The 16,168-nt window shown below is 48.4% G+C and overlaps 1 protein-coding gene across 1 annotated transcript in view; it reads left to right on the forward strand.

The window, feature by feature from the left end:
* Positions 1-10,628, forward strand: part of ARPC1A (actin related protein 2/3 complex subunit 1A) — a 28,941-nt gene extending 18,313 nt beyond the window's left edge. The window contains exons 5-10 of the mRNA XM_047838814.1: positions 508-615; positions 3,026-3,238; positions 5,496-5,571; positions 5,806-5,999; positions 8,274-8,364; positions 10,228-10,628. Of these exons, the coding sequence (XP_047694770.1) occupies positions 508-615; positions 3,026-3,238; positions 5,496-5,571; positions 5,806-5,999; positions 8,274-8,364; positions 10,228-10,266 (721 nt within the window). The 3' untranslated portion in view covers positions 10,267-10,628. The remainder of the gene's footprint in view (positions 1-507; positions 616-3,025; positions 3,239-5,495; positions 5,572-5,805; positions 6,000-8,273; positions 8,365-10,227) is intronic.
* The last annotated feature ends 5,540 nt before the right edge of the window (positions 10,629-16,168 follow it).

A 16,168-nucleotide genomic window follows, 5' to 3' on the forward strand; every position in this document is an offset into this window, starting at 1 on the left:
GAGTGGAGCTAGAGAATTAGAACTTCTGAGAGGTTGTGATTTTCTTGGTTGTGATTCCTCTGTGAAAAAAAAGAATTTGCAGCTTCACAGAGGCTTAGAAAAGAAATGAAGTTATTTTACAACTCAGACTTAACCCGAAATGAAATAACAAGTCACTAAATGTTTATCATAAAAATGTAAGTAATTCAAACTGCAATTTTTATCTGAAAGGTTAAGGTCACATGTAATCTGAAATTCCACGGAGCCGTATCCAGAGTTAATCCATAAATATAATTACTAACGGGGATCCCATGATAGCCAGGAAGGCTCAGAAGGGGCTGCTGTGATGAGAATGTTGTAAAAGACAGAATCGAAAGGACCATTTACGGCTCTTCTCCCTCTCTCCTTTCCGGTCTCTGGCGGAAGGCCTGGTAGCCACCTGTGTTTCACCTGACACGCACTTGTAGGTCCTTTGGGAGCTGTTGCTTGATGTGTGGATAAACTGAAATGGATTTTCTCCTTTTGTAGGTGGGTCAGCAAGCACATTAAAAAGCCGATTCGCTCCACAGTCCTCAGCTTGGATTGGCATCCTAACAATGTTTTGCTGGCAGCAGGATCGTGTGATTTCAAATGCAGGTGGGAACAAATGAGAATTGGTAGGCAGAATTGATCTGTTCATTGTTCATCTTTAACATATTTTTTTTAAGTTTGTTTATTTTTGAGAGAGAGAGAGAGAGAGCCCAAGTGGGGTAGGAGCAGAGAGAGAGAGAGAATCCCAAGCAGGTTTTGCACTGTCATTGCAGAGCCCGATGCAGGGCTTGAACTTACGAGCCATGAGATCATGACCTGAGCTGAAGTCAGAAACTTAACCAACTGAGCCATCCAGGCGTCCCCATCTTTCACTTATTCTTAAGGTTTCTTTGCTTTGCAAAGTACTGTGCTAGGCACTGCAAGGGATTCGAAGATGAGTGGAGCTTGTGATCTAGGAAAGCAAGCACCAGAGATGGCCGAGGTAGAGGGAAGTGGACTTGGAGGCGCGGGAGTGGGGAGATGTAAGAGTGGGGCCCGGAAGTTCACCTTAGGCAGAGCATCCGTGTTTGGAGCAGTGATCTAGTGGCCCTCGGACCACAGTATTGTTTCTTGTTTGATAACCCAGGCAGGGACTTGGCAGATTCCAGAGTGAGGCTAAAACGACAAAACATAGCTGAACAGTGCACTGCTGAGCTATTACTGCACTGTTCCTTTTCAGTTAAAGCTTTTTTATTTGTTGTTCGTGGGAGGCTAGAAGAAACAGCCACTTTGCTAAGAACTTTAAGGTCAAATGGTGTAATTTCTTTTTAAAGTTATTCTTTATCAAGAAGGCTTTCTTCCCTTAGAAGAAAAGCAAATAAATGTTACTTCATGTTGACTGGTTGGTTGGTTGGTTGGTTGGTTGGTTTTTAAAGATACGTGTGGGAATTTGGCTGTGGAATGGGGGGTACAGGGGTGTCAAGGCACTCTCTGGAAAAAGATTGGTTCTTAAAAAAAAAAAATTTGTTTCTACTTAAGAATCAGTGTAACAGCAAAGATGCATAGACATTTTTAAGGAGAATTCAGAAGTTTTGTTGTCTGTGACATGTTATCCAGAGTCATTCTAGCTCCCGTAGAAGATGAAGCTGAATGATCCATACCACCTGGGTTATCAAGCTGTGTCTAAAAAATCTGACTGTGAAAATAGGTTACCAATTCTTTTGTTAATATTACTTTCCAGAAATAAACTTTGCTTTGACTTGTAGTCCTGTGGGTAAGAGTCTGTTCAGGTCGCACTCTCGAGTTGGCGTCTGAGAACCACCAGCTATGTCTTGGTCTCCGGTGGCTAAAGCAGTGGCCGTTGCGATGCTAACTTACAGCCCAGTGATTCTCATGATTCTCATTCTCAGTCCCATAAAAATGGAGAACGAACTGATGGCTGCCAGAGGGAAGGGGGGGTGGGGGGATGGGTACAATGGGTGACAGGGAGAGGGAGGTACAGGCTTCCAGTTACAAAGTGAGTCACGGGAATGACCGGGAATATAGTCAGTGATGCCGCAAGAGCGGTGTATGGTGACAGATGCCAGCTGCACCAGCAGTGAACGGGGCATAAAGCATAGCGAAGCTGAATCACTGTGATGTACGCCTGAAACTAAAGTAAAATTGTGTGTCAGCTCTACTCAATAAAAAAAAAATAAAGCCCAGTGATTCTGAGGTCACGTCCTGTAATCTCACTGCGCCTTTTGCCTCCCTAGTGCTCTGCCTCTTCCAAAGCTGCTGCTGTCATTGTCATTTGGGAGGAAATATCCCAGATCATTTTAGGGAGTCTCTAGGTCCAGAAGTTCTTGAAGAGAGGCTCTATGAAGTAGAAGTAGCATCGGGAGCCGGGGGGGGGGGGGGGGGGGCTCCCAGCCTCTCTCTATCCCTCTTCACACACAACTTCATGGAATTCGAGAGAGAGGCTGCTGACAGCTGGCTGGAAAGCACCCTTCTTCAACCCAGACCATACCTGCCACAGAGATGCGACAGGGAGCCCAGGGCCGCGTGAAGCCCGCCCTCCTGATAGCACGAGGGGGAGCCTGTCCGCTCTCTCACTGGTCTCCCTTGGCTTCCTCCTTGGGTGTCCCTTTCTTTAAATGGGTTCATACCACTGCTTTATTGCAGCGTAGCAAATAGTTTCCTCTTCTGCCATTGGGCTTTGTGGGCTTCCTGGCCTACTGTGTTGAGACAGGAAGGAATGCTGTGCTCAGCGGGGTCTGCCATGTGCGAGGGGGCGGTGTGACAGCAGGACCCTCCCCCAGAATTCCGCACTCCTGGGAGGGAACGGCCTTTGTGTTCATTACTTCTAGAACTGCACCCCTACGCCTGCGACCATTCTTGTCTTAAGAGATTTGTGTGTGTGACTTTGTCATGTTTTGCTCTTCAAGGATTAATCTCTTTGCATCCTAAGACCCCTTACGGCAGCTGCCTGTGGCCTGTTTCTTTATACACATATTTTCACCTGCTTTGTCCTTCTTTCCTGCCCCTTAAACTACAGAGTGTTTTCTGCCTACATTAAAGAAGTGGATGAAAAGCCGGCCAGTACGCCATGGGGCAGCAAGATGCCTTTTGGTCAGCTGATGTCAGAGTTTGGTGGCAGTGGCACTGGTGGCTGGGTGCATGGGGTCAGCTTCTCTGCCAGTGGGAGCCGCTTGGCCTGGGTCAGCCATGACAGCACCGTATCCGTTGCCGATGCCTCAAAAAGCGTACAGTGAGTATTTGCCTTTTGTTTGGAGTTAGGGAGTGGGGTTGGGATCTCTCCGCAGCTTGGCCAAGGCTGTTCTTCCCTGGGTGCCGGTTCAGGATGTGAGCATAAAACTCTGACCCAGAACCGCAGGGCCGCCTTTGAAGTCCCAGACACACGTTTAGATTGTCCTTTTGGGGAAATTTGAAAGAGTTAGGTCTCACTTGCAGAAACACTTCTTAATGGAGGTAGTGATGGTGATTCTTCTGAAGGACCCTCCTGGCCTGCTGCTGCTGCTGCTGCTGCTGCTAAGAGTTCCTTCACGTGGTTAGTTTAGTCTGTTACTGTGGATTCCTTACAACAGGTAAATGTCATCCCCCAGCCTTAAGTAGGAGATAAGTTCTTACTCTGTAGTCAAGGAACAGTGACTCCATTCATTTGGGACTCCATCCAGTAATACTTAAAACCCGATGCCAATTCGTCTGGAGTGCTGGAAGAACTCGAATTACAGTGACTCATTTGTGAGTGAGACACCTGCCCAGCCTTGGGGAGGGCACCAGGCACCTTGCCAGACGTCGGAATTTTTATCTGCTCATCATGTTGGAGGGACAGAGATGATGATTGGAATTCCTTCCCCTTACGAGTCTTTGTCTTTCCTGGTGAATCCTTTTTTATTGGCAGCTAAAGGTTACCCACCTTTAAAGATTTCCCAACTTGTTGCTGTGTGCTGAGAACTGCTCACATCAGGTGACTCTGCCTCCCTCTGCTGCATGGTGACAACAAAGTGACATTTCAGAGAGAATATTTTTTTCCTAAGTGGATTGAATTGTGGGTTTTGGCAGAGGGGGGAGTTGTTTTATTTTAAGAGAGGGAGTGGGGGAGGGGCAGAGAGTGAGAGAGAGAAAGAATCCCAAGCAGGCACTGTGGTTGTCAATGCAGAGTCCAATTCAGGGCTTGAATTCACAAACGATGAAATCATGACCTGAGCCAAAATCAAAATTCGGATGCTTAACTGACTGAGCCACCCAAGCGCCTCTTACTTATTTTGAAAACACCACCTTAAATGTTGTGGTCTCCCAGGTTTCTATACACATTTAGGTACTTAATGTATCTTTTCATTTTTAACACAAATGGGGTTATGCTATACATTTTGTACAGCAATTTGCTTTTTATTCAGTAATGTTTTGATGTCATAGTTATTTGATTTGTGTACAGTTTGTTGTAATGTGTAATAAGCTTTTAGCACATGCTTATTACAAGCCCCTGTCTGCCTTCCTATTGATTTATGATTTGGCTTTTCCAGTCCTGCAAGTCAGATGACATTCTCCACCCTTCCCCTTCTCGAACATAAATGTTTTATGTAGTAACAGCCAGTATTTTATATAGTAAGGTGTCTCAGTAAGGCCTTAAGATGAGGTATTAGGACTTTAATCCGATGCCAGTGGTATTGGCAGGGGGGGAGGGGGTCTCCTTAGACATAGTTTTCTAAATGCATCCTCTTTTAGATGAAGCTCTGAGATCCTAATTCATCAACCCGCATGTGTGCCTGCCATCTCTATGTGACCTGTTGGCCAGGTGCTGGAGCAGATAACTACTATCTGTACATGTACACACATGTGCCCCAGCCCAGTTGTGTGTGAGATCCTGGCTGGCTAAGGCAGTGTCATATTCATCAGTGGCTCCAGCTCCTCCCCCAGTGCCTGGCAGAAAAAAAGAGAATAGACTCTTCAGATGTTTGTGCCCACTCTCTGGGAGCCCAGGGTGAACACGGGCGAGGAGAGGATGGCAGCACAAGGCGTTCAGTCATGAGTGACAGTGACAGGAAGAGTGTTGGGTGGCCAGAAAGGAGAAGCCACTTTAGGGTGAAGAGGCCCAGGAAAGCTTCATGGAGGTGATCTAATTAGAGCTGAGCTTCAGAAACCATGTGGACTTTGGATAAGCATGTGTGTAAAGGGTGTGGGAGCAAAGGCAAAAGACGGGAAAGAATAAGGGTCACTGGGGACCGTGCCGTAGACCAGTCTGTCATGAGTGGGGAGGCCCCAGAAGCAGGTGGGGCCCAGGCCAGAGAGGCCAAAGACCTCTGTTTCTGCAGGTTACCCCAGGGCTCTGTCGGGCTTGAGATTCTTGATTCCTGAAAGTGTAGGTCATGGGGCTCCTTTTAAGCATAAGAGCTTGTTTATACTGTCCAGGCGCCTGTGAAAATGGGTCCTTAGTCATCTTCTGTGTCTATAAAGAAGCTGTGTGGTCTGTTCCATCTCAATTTAACAATTGTTCTTGTATTTAGGGTCTCAACTCTGAAAACGGAGTTCCTGCCCCTGCTGAGTGTGTCATTTGTCTCCGAGAACAGCGTTGTAGCTGCCGTGAGTATTTCTCTTTATTTCCCCTCGCAGTACACTGTATTTAATTCTCCAGGACGGGAACAGCGCGTGCTCTGTGACTTGCTGTGCTCTCACAGGCCAGCACAGCCTTTTAGGACAGCTGGCCTGTGAGACTGGGTGGTGTGGTGTGTGGTGTGCGTGTCTGTGTGTGTTTAAGTGCAGTGGTGACTTCTGCTGAGGGGCTGGTAGGTAGGCCTCACCGATGTCTTCTTTCAGGGCCATGACTGCTGCCCGATGCTCTTTAACTACGATGACCGTGGCTGCTTGACCTTCGTCTCCAAACTAGACATTCCAAAACAGAGCATCCAGCGCAACATGTCCGCCATGGAACGCTTCCGCAACATGGACAAGAGGGCCACGACTGAGGACCGCAACACGGCCTTGGAGACGCTGCACCAGAATAGCATCACGTAGGTGCCACTCAGCCACCTGCAGCCAGGGCCCCGACCACATGTAGAGAAGCGCTTAGGTGACCAAGATGCCTTTCTGCCTCCTTGTTTCCTGGCTGGATCCCTGTGCCAGTCGTGTGTGCTGTGTGCCCAGACATTCCTTTGGGAACAAGAGCAGGGACAAGTCTCTAGCCTCCCGACTGCAGACTCTTATTTTCAGCTTGTGACAGAGTCGTTCTGTCCTTTGAAGTGCAGATGGCACGAGACAGCCTCCCCCACCTCGAGCTGCACTGGTCCTGTTGCCGCCACCGCTGTGTGAGCCACCTCCTCCCAGGGCTGGCATTCTTAGACCGTGGCTGAGAACGAGAGGAGACCTTCCTGAACGTCCTGCTCCTCTCAGTGAGCACAGGACAGGAACACTGGTTATACCCGTCATTTCATCCGTGGGTTTCTAGTCACACACACCAGTAAGAAGATGATTTAATGAAAGAAACAGAATTATTTGATACCATATGGTAAAACCAAGGAGTTTCTTGACTTAAGTGTTCATCAGGTGTATGTGAACTGTGTTTTATCCAAAAGGTTTGATTTTTTGTTTGTTTGTTTTAACTCTAGAGAAGTGTAGTTTGCTCTTGATATTTTAAATGACTGTGGTCAGAGTTAGGTACCACAGAACTCTCTCTTTTTGATTAGACCTTTTGTGTTGAGAGATTTTCATTGTGGTGATGATGGTGGGAAGAAGAACAGAAAGGTCTAGACTTTCTCTTTGAGAGAATTATTAAATGCACCTTGTGCTTGTGATCATGTTCAATGGAAAGGGCTGCTGGACTTAAAGTAGGCTGAAAATATCTGCACTCTCTTGAAAAATAATAACTTGAGGGGCGCATGGGTGGCTCAGTTGGTTAAGTGTTCGACTGGCTCAGGTCATGATCTTACAGTTCGTGAGTCTGAGTCCCACATCAGGCTCTGTGCTGACAGCTCAGAGCCTGGAACCTGCTTCGGATTCTGTGTCTCCCTCTCTCTCTCTGCCCCAACCCCACTTGCACTGTGTCTCTCAAAAATGAATAAATGTTAAGAAAAAAAAGTAAAAAAATTAATATCTTGGAGGCCTAACAGAACTTTTCTCCACACTTCAGGTTCTTTGTCTTGAATGAGTTTCAAAACTATTTCTTATGAATTTCTCTGAAGCTTCTCTGCAGACTATGTATCAGGAAGGAAACAACTCATTGCATCTTTTGAGACTTTCAAGTAAAAAGACCCTTGGAGATTGGCAAGGCTCCTTTTATTTGCAGATATTAAATCCTCTTTGCCCTTAAGCAAAAAGGATCGGCAGACTTTTTCTGTAAGGGACCAGAGGGTAGATATTTTAGGTCCTGAGAAGGTATAGAGGCTCTGTCAGCTATGCACATCTGTTGTGGCACACAGGCAGGCATTGGCAGTATGTATCTAAATGAGCGTGGATGTGTTTCAGTACAACTTTTATGGACACAGAAGTTTGAATTTCCGCATAATTTTCACATCGTGAAGTAATAGTCTTCATTTTTTTGTCACCATTTAAATCGTAAGCTATTCTTAGCTTACAGGCTGTACAGAAACAGGCCGTGTGCACCGTTTTGCCATCTCCTTCCCCAGACAGAATGTTCTAGACGTTTCAGAGGAGAAAGAAAAATATTGTCTGAGCTGTGGAATTGATTTTCTTGAAAGTTTTTCAGATAATTAGGCCAAGACAAGTTGCTGCATTAATCTCTTCCTCTACTTTGCTTGCTTGGAATCCTGCAGGGTGTCTGAGTGTTGCTCATGTTTGCAGTGATTAGTTTCAAATGCAGGGAGAGCAGGGAGAGCTCTTGGCTTACAGGCCCTGGTTGTCTTGGAGGGTGATTTGGGAGTTTCTGTTTGGAGCCAGTTGGATTTCAGTCATGCTTTATCCTGCCTCTAGTTTGTTTTTGTTTTGTTTTTAATTGTTTCCATCTCCGTCATTGCTGTGGTCCTGCCCACACTCTGCTCCCTGGCAGTTTGCATGCTGTGTGCCTGGCTCGTCCTGCTTCTCTGCGTCACTGTAATTAATACAGCTTCTTACCTTTTCTCTCTTTTCAGTCTTGACTTTTCTGGATGTCTGGTAACGAGGTGCACTTGAATGTTTTCTGAGGCAGATTGCCGCAGCCTAATCTTGATGGACAACTTAATATTTTGTGGTTGGGAATTCCATTTCCTTAAAATGCCCTTACACTGTTAGGAAGGTTGGGACTCACTCCCACCACATATCTTACCGTCTCTCTTGTTTTTCCTTCTTTTCAGTCAAGTGTCTATTTATGAAGTGGACAAACAAGATTGTCGCAAATTTTGCACTACTGGCATCGATGGAGCCATGACAATTTGGGATTTCAAGGTATTTTCTGCTTTTCAAAAGAAATCTTGTTTGTGTGAAATTCTTCCTGTGACCAGAATGTTTCTCATTTCTTGGAACAAAATGTCAAATCCAGTGCACATCAGAAATGTAGAACAGGAGACTGTAGTCGTCTTTAAAACCAAAGTCAGGGCACCTGGCTGGCCCAGTCAGTGGAGCGTGTGACTCTTGGTCTTGGGGTTGTGAGTTCGACCCCTACATCGGGTGTAGAGGTTACTTTAAAAAACAAAAAAACAAAAACAAAAAACCTTAAGACTTGAAAGCCATTGGAAGAAAACCAGACTTTCTCAGTGACTTTTGGGGTACATCCTTCTAGATGTCCATTTATCCGTGGAGGAAAAAATCCAGTGCTGTTTTTGTAGCTGGCCCTGTGTTGGGCACCAGTGTCTTTATAGATACATTTTTGTGGTTTACACCCATTAATCTAGTAAACGTTTGCTAAGTGTCTGCTGGGTGCCAGGCCTCGTACTAGGCACTGAGGACACCGAGGTGAGAGGGGTTCGTGTGGCAGAGGGGGTGGGGGTTAGGTGGATCCGCAGAAGAGCGGCCAGTGCCCGTGTTTCTACACCGAGGAATTCGGGGGGCACATAAACTGCCAGCGCTGCAGGGAAGGGATGGGCTGAGCTGTAGCTCCAGGTGCGGTGGGATTTCAGGGCACGCGGGGGCGCGGGGCAAGTAGGAGCCGCAGGTGCAGACCAGCCGAGCTCAGAGCACGTTCTGGTTGGAGGCACCTCCGGTGGTTTGCACTGTGATGTGGGTCCTACAGAAGCACCAGAGGGAACTAGAAGGGCCTGTGGCGTGGTCAGAGAGAGGGAGCTGGGCTTTGTCTGCAGACACCCAGGAGCTGGTCCAGAGCCAGACAGCAAAGCACCAGAGAGTAAGGCGTGGGCGGCCTGGGCAGAGGCTGGGGAGTCCCGTGATCCAGTGAGGAGATGATCTCCAGCTGTGGCAGGGGCTGTGACCCAGAACTTCTGCATTGGAGGGAGATTTCAGAGGCCAAATGGAAGGGCATCGTGACACTGAGGAACAAGCAGGGGGACCCTCACACTCTGGCTTGGCGATTGGGCAGATGGTGGACAAGATGAGGAACCAGAGAGGAGGAGCAGGAGTAGGAGAGGCTGGCCCCTGTGTGCAGCCCTGTAAATTTAATCTCTCAGTGGTTAACCTCCAAAACAGGTTAACGTTCACAGAGTTTTGCTACTGCCTGTGCATTTCCACCGTGTTCGGTGTCCCCCCGCCCCCGCTCCTTGGGTGAAATACATAATATGGAATAGCCTCCAGAATATTTGGGAGAAACAAAGTGTCTTACTCAAAGTCTCTCCCCACCCTCCCACCTTTTTGTCTTCCTGCACTTTCCATCCTGGGCATCAGGGCTGTGAAATTAGCTCCCTGGGCAGTTACACTCTACACTTTATTCTTTGACCCCTCTAAGCTAGGAGGTCCCAGGGTAGTTTCCCCTTGGTCCGTCTGCCTTTGAGCACCTGCTGTGTGTTGTGCACCTGGCTGGCTGCTATGTGGCCTATGACGTAGGAGGAGGCAAAGAACATGCACATATTGGCCCTCATCACTATGGGCCAATGGCACAGGGAGGAAACATGCAGGTGGGAGCGCTTCCAGATCCCACCTGGCTTGGAGCCATGGGGACAGGGGAGCACATGGCTGGAAAGGGCCGGTGGGGGGCCCAGTGCTGGGAGAGCATGTCTCACAGGTGGGCGGGGCCAGATTTGGGGGGCACAGGGCAGGAGGGTTGTTGGAGGTAGGTCAGGGAGGAGAGGGTGGTCAGGGGGAAGACTCCAGGACCCACAGTCCTCAGTAACCTTTGGTGTTCTTCCTGCCATTTTCAAGACCTTGGAGTCTTCTATCCAGGGTCTCCGGATAATGTGAAGCTGCGTGAGCCTCCCAGATCCAGCATGACAAACTGACAAAAGTGACAAAGTGTGCTGACACGGCCCGCCGTTTGCATGGTGGTGAGGAGAGCCAGCCGCAAGGAAACACTGAAGACACGTATCGCGCAAATATTGTTTGTGTGTTTTTGTTTGAATATAATTGGTGAAAGTGTTGGTTTTTTTAAAAAAGCAGCAATGATTTGGGTTTTTTGTTTTTTGTTTTTTGCTATTTCATTCCATTCTTGACCAAAGCTTCTCTTGAAGTAGTTTATTATGGAAAATTGTCACACTAACTTAAAGGAAAGGGTGGGGAGATATGTAAATTGTCTGCTAAACAGTTAAATAAAAATACTGAATGTGTTTTTGGTTTTGTTTCGTTATAACTACTTTTAGTAGAAAACTATGGACAAATTCTTCATTAAACTATTTAATTTTTAGGGTAAAATCTTTATAACCAGGTTTTTTTTTTTAATTTTTTTTTTTAATGTTTATTTATTTTTGAGAGAGACAGAGATAGAATGTGAGTGGGTTGGGGCAGAGAGAGAGGGAGGCACAGAATCTGAAGCAGGCTCCAGGCTCCCAGCTGTCAGCACAGAGCCTGACGTGGGGCTTGAACTCACAAACCGTGAGATTATGACCTGAGCCAAAGTCGGATGCCCCTGAGCCACCCAGGCGCCCCTTAGGGTAAAATCTTAAATTCTAAGTTGCTTTATTTTTTTTTTTTTCATTTTTTTTTTTTTCAACGTTTATTTATTTTTGGGACAGAGAGAGACAGAGCATGAACGGGGGAGGGGCAGAGAGAGAGGGAGACACAGAATCGGAAATAGGCTCCAGGCTCTGAGCCATCAGCCCAGAGCCCGACGCGGGGCTCGAACTCGTGGACCGCGAGATCGTGACCTGGCTGAAGTCGGATGCTTAACCGACTGCGCCATCCAGGCGCCCCTAAGTTGCTTTATTTTAATTCTATGAGAGCACAAGCCCGGCAGAGAGAGAGGGAGGAGGAGGGAGGGAGGGAGGGAGAACCTTAAGCAGGCTCACACTGAGTGCAGAGCCCGACGCAGGGCTTGACCCAATGACACTAGGGGATCATGACCCAAGTGGAAGTCAAGAGTCAGATGCTCAACCAACTGAGTCACCCAGGTGCCCCTAACAAAAGGTTTTATAAGGTTTTAAAAATTAGCTAATTGTACAGAAAGGGTTTAACTTTGGGTTTATCCTTTACATTGGGTAGTTTTTCCATTGTCTTAGGGTTGCAGAATTACCCACAGGGAGCAATTTTTAGCAATGTCCAGGGAGGCCCAATCAGTTAAGCATCCAACACCTGATTTCGGCTCAGGTCATGATCTCACAGTTTGTGAGATCGAGCCCCATGTCAGGCTCTGCGCTGACAGCATGGAGCCTACTTGGGATTCTCTCTCCCTCTCTCTGCCATGCATGCGTGTGCACACGCAAGCTCCCTCTCTCTCAAAAAGGGCTCCTGGGTGGTTCAGTCAGTTAAGTGTCCAGCTCCAGTCATGATCTCATGGTTTGTGAGATCGATCCCCACATTGAACTGTGCACGGACAGCCAGGAGCCTGCTTGGAATTCTTTTTCCTCTTCCCCGCACATGCACATACTCTCTCTCAAATAAATAAACTTAAAAAAAAAAAAATGTTTAGCTTTGTGGCTTTTACTGCCAGAAGAAGTGGAGTCTTGCAGTCTTCCATGAGTCAGATATTTTGACTATGATCTGCTGACTTTTAGGTTAAGGGTCAACCTAAAACCAAAATGGCGTTACTTTGGTCACCTTGCCTCCCAGTGATTTGAAGACAGCTCTAGTTTTAGGACACTGGTAACCATGCTTCTCAGAGGACATCATGATACCCTCTTGAGTAATTTTGCCCTTCGGTGACTCCTGGGAACGATACTCCCCTCTAGGAGGGGATCTCTGCGGCGGAGGTATTTGCTGTGGCCTCCTCTCTGGACCGCTGGTGGCAGGGACCGCTTGTATAAATGTGTTTGCACCAGTGCACAGGCTGTTGTCCCAGAGGAGAGACAGAAGTAGCCCCTAAACAGGAATTAGCTAAAAGTCTTTTAGTTTAATTAAATCACATGGTTTGGCCAACAGGCCCAGAGGTTTTTAGAGAAATGTATTCCACGAGAGAAACAACAGCAACGGAGAAACATTTCTAACTTTGCCTCCAGTAATTTAGCCAGAGTGGGTTTTTTGTTTGTTTGTTTGTTTGTTTGTTTTATAACTTGGGCCATGTCTTCCCCCAGGGAGGAAGGCCCATCCCAGTGAGGACAGCCAGAAACCCACAGCCCTGCAGTGCTGGGGGCTATATACTATGCACCCCTCTTCCTCTCACTAGCTCCGAGACTCAGGCCATGCCTGGGGCCACAATTATTACACATCTGGAGAGCCTCTGGGTGACTGCCAAAGCCCTTTGATTCAAGCCTTTGGGCTCTGATGGCAGGTTATAGTTCTGCCAGGTTGTGTGATCTTGAGCCATACAGTTAACCTCTCTGAGCCTCAGTCTCCTCACCTGTAAAATGGCAGTAAAAACAGGAATTGGTAATTCCTGTTAGTAAAGCTGAGGTTTGCTTTTAGGCTTTGCACTGACGCCATAATAGCCCCGCAGACCCTTATTAACAGTGGGGTAGAATGGGAACCACATATGAAGGCTCTTGCTACGTGAAGAAAAATTTAATAGTTATTTGCAGAGTATTCTGAGAAAATCCGAAGTCTGCCTCAGAACCCAGGTTAATTGCTTAGGCATGAGTCTTCAGTTTGGCCCCGAAGCCACATGTGCCCCACTCTGGAGGCAATGGTGTGAAGGGCCAGGGTTTCCCCAGGTGCCTGCAGTGTGGCTGAGGCACGAGCGACCCCACGTGGACTCAAGTCCCGTGTGGATCAGTATATCAATTATGAGGTTAGGTTGCTTGTTTATGCATGTATAATTAGAAACCGGGTGCAGTAGGTAGAATAATGCCCCCCCCAAGATGTCCATGTCCTAACCCCTGGAACTTGTGAACTTTGCAGATATAATTAAGAGCTCAAGTCAGGAAGAGGATCCTGGATTATCCAGCTGGGCCCGGTATCCCAGGGATCCTTATGAGAGGGAGGCAGGCAGGTGAGTCAGAGATGTGGCCACAGGTTAGAGAGCCGCTGGGCCACGGAGCCAAGGAACGCCCGCAGTCTCTGGAAGCTGGCAAAGACCAGGAAACCAGGTCTCCCCTGGAGCCTCTGGAAGGAACGCCACGCTGCCTGCTGAGACAGGAGACTCTGACCTCCAGAAACGTAAGAGAACATGTTTGCGTTTTCAGCCACCCTATTTGTGGCAGGTTGCTCCTGCAGTGACAGGAAACTAATAGACGAGGTCCGTTCAGAAAAAGGAAGGAAGTATGGTCTAGAGCAGTGTTTCAAATTGAGGGTCAGAGCCCATCAATGGCTGTAAAAATCAATTTAGTAGGTCACGACTGGCATTTGAAAAATTGAACCCAGAGAAAATATTTTGCGTGTGTCACGATACCTAGGTTTCAGATATACGTGGGGGCGTGTACTAGGTCATAGTATATATCACTGTGGGTCGTGATCAGAAAAAATTCGAGGGGCACCTGGGTGGTTCAGTCGGTTAAGTTTCCAACTCTTGATTTCGTGTTCAGGTCATGATCTCACAGTTCGTGTGTTTGAGCCCCACGTTGGGCTCTGTGCTGACTGTGTGGAACCTGCTAGGGATTCTCTCTCTCCCCCTCTCTCTGTCCTTCCCCCACTTGCACATGTTCTCTCTCCCTCTCAAAAAATAAACTAAAAAAAAAGTTTGAAAGGCACCACCGTAATGTCAGTCCCCTCAGGGTCCCAGGAAGGGTGCTGTAGCCACACCTTTGCTGCACTATGGTGAGAATCCTGGACCAGGCACCAGCACAAGCAGTCAATAGGCATTAACTACTCATAGCAACCCTATAGGGTTGGAACTGGTATAGCCACATTGTATTTATTTATTTTTAATGTTTACTTGTTTATTTCGAGAGAGTGTGAGTGGGGGGAGGAGCAGAGAGAGAGAATCCCAAGAATCTCTGCTCAAAGCATGGAGTCCAACGTGGGGCTCAGTGTCACAGCCGTGGGATCGTGACCTGAGCCAAAATCGAGAGTTGGACGCTTAACCCACTGAGCCACCCAGGTGCCCCTATGGAACATTGAAAGGTGACAAAGCCAGGCCAGAGAGGGTTGTGACGGCCCACATTGGAACACCGGCAAGCTGGCCAAAGCCCTGGTGGTAACCGCTAAGCACGCCCCCTGCTGGGCTTGGGCCGGGAGTTTAGATGCCTAGTGACCAAGCTCAGGGGCGGGGTCAGGTCACTGAAAGTGACGGGAGGGGACCTTTCCAACTTGTACCTTGTGGGGTTTTGTTGGAGTTTCCAGCTGAACTGATACAAAACCACGTGACTTGGCAGGGGGTGTTCAACAGGTGCTGCCCCCATCGGGGTCCTGGCACGTGGAATGCTAAGCGTGTTCTGGGCCTCTGCGTGGTGGACATCTGTCCTCCTAGGCTGAGAAAGAAGACACAAGGGTTTCTCCGGTTCCTCCTCATGGGGATCGGGTGGCAGTCCTTTGATCTCAGGGACAGAGACCCGTGGTCCCCAATTGGGGGTGGGCACATGCTAAGATTAGGAGCTCAGACTGGGTGCTTCTGGGACAGATCTTCCTCCCTGGTCTCCCCGCTGCCTGAGCCAGCCCACCACTTCCGGAGTCCAGACACCTGGAGCTTGGCTGCCCTCTTGTGACCAGGAGGCAGCAAAGAGTTGGAACAGAAAGCCGGAAAGAACCTCGATGACCTGGGGATGACTGCCTTCCTCCAAGCTGCATTTCTTGGAAACCTGAGAAGGGGGAGTGCAGCCCCGGGGGACGGGGCAAGCAGTTTCCAGCAAGAAACAAGCTCTGTGAGGTGTTCCTAGAACTCCGGGTGAAGCCTTCCGCCCCAGGTCCCCCTCGCTCAGGAGAACCTCACTTAAGGCTTGAAGAACTTTGATCCCAGAAGGGAGCGGTTTCACATAACCCCTCCCATGGCTTCCCAGTGTGTGATGTGGTCGGGTCTTCCCACAGTGGCTGCAGGCCTGTGAGGGGGTTGCAGCACTTATCATGAGTCAGCCTCTTCATAGATTCAGAGACTGAGGCACAGCAAGAAGCACCATTTACTGGAAACTCCATTTTCTAACGCCACTTGTTGGCGTTAACAACAAGTTAACTTGTTGCAATCATTAATTCCTGCAATTTTGAGACAGCCAACGCCCGCGGGAGGGGCAGAGAGGGAGAGAATCCCAAGCAGGCTCCTCACTGTCAGCGCAGAGCCCAAACTCCTGAGCCGTGAGATCACACCCTGAACAAATCCCCGAGCTGGACGTTTAAACGACTGTGCCACCCAGGCGCCCCGGTTTCTGCTCCCACTAAGTTGACAAGCTCAGTTTACACAGGAGGAGAGAGTCCTCAGGTGTTCACATTTGTCAGGATGCTTTTAGCAACCGGTAACAAAGTCTCGATGGAAACCAGCTTAAATAGTAAAATCGATTCCTTGGCTCACCTGTCCGAAACCTCTGGAAGCAGGTTGGGCTCAAGCTGACCAGTCAGAGGCTGACCATCTCTCTGGGATTTTCTCCACCTGAGCTCTACCTATGTCATCATCTTCCCTTGCAGCTGCTCCACTTTCAGGTTCAGGTTCACGCGGCTCACCCGGAAGGGTCTTCCTTTCCCTCCTCCATACTCCAAAGCTGCGGGCCTTGCTTTGCCCCTGCCAGTCTTAGGTCATGAGCTCAGGACAGGGGACAGCCGGAGCCCGACCGGGTTAGAGCACTCAGGCGGGTGACGGAGATGGAGGTCAGCCCCACCTGGGGTCGTTCCCTGGGCATCTAGAAGCCAGGGATGG

This window comes from Prionailurus viverrinus, chromosome E3 (genome assembly GCF_022837055.1).
Source record: "Prionailurus viverrinus isolate Anna chromosome E3, UM_Priviv_1.0, whole genome shotgun sequence".
In the NCBI taxonomy this organism is placed as follows: Eukaryota; Metazoa; Chordata; class Mammalia; order Carnivora; family Felidae; genus Prionailurus; species Prionailurus viverrinus.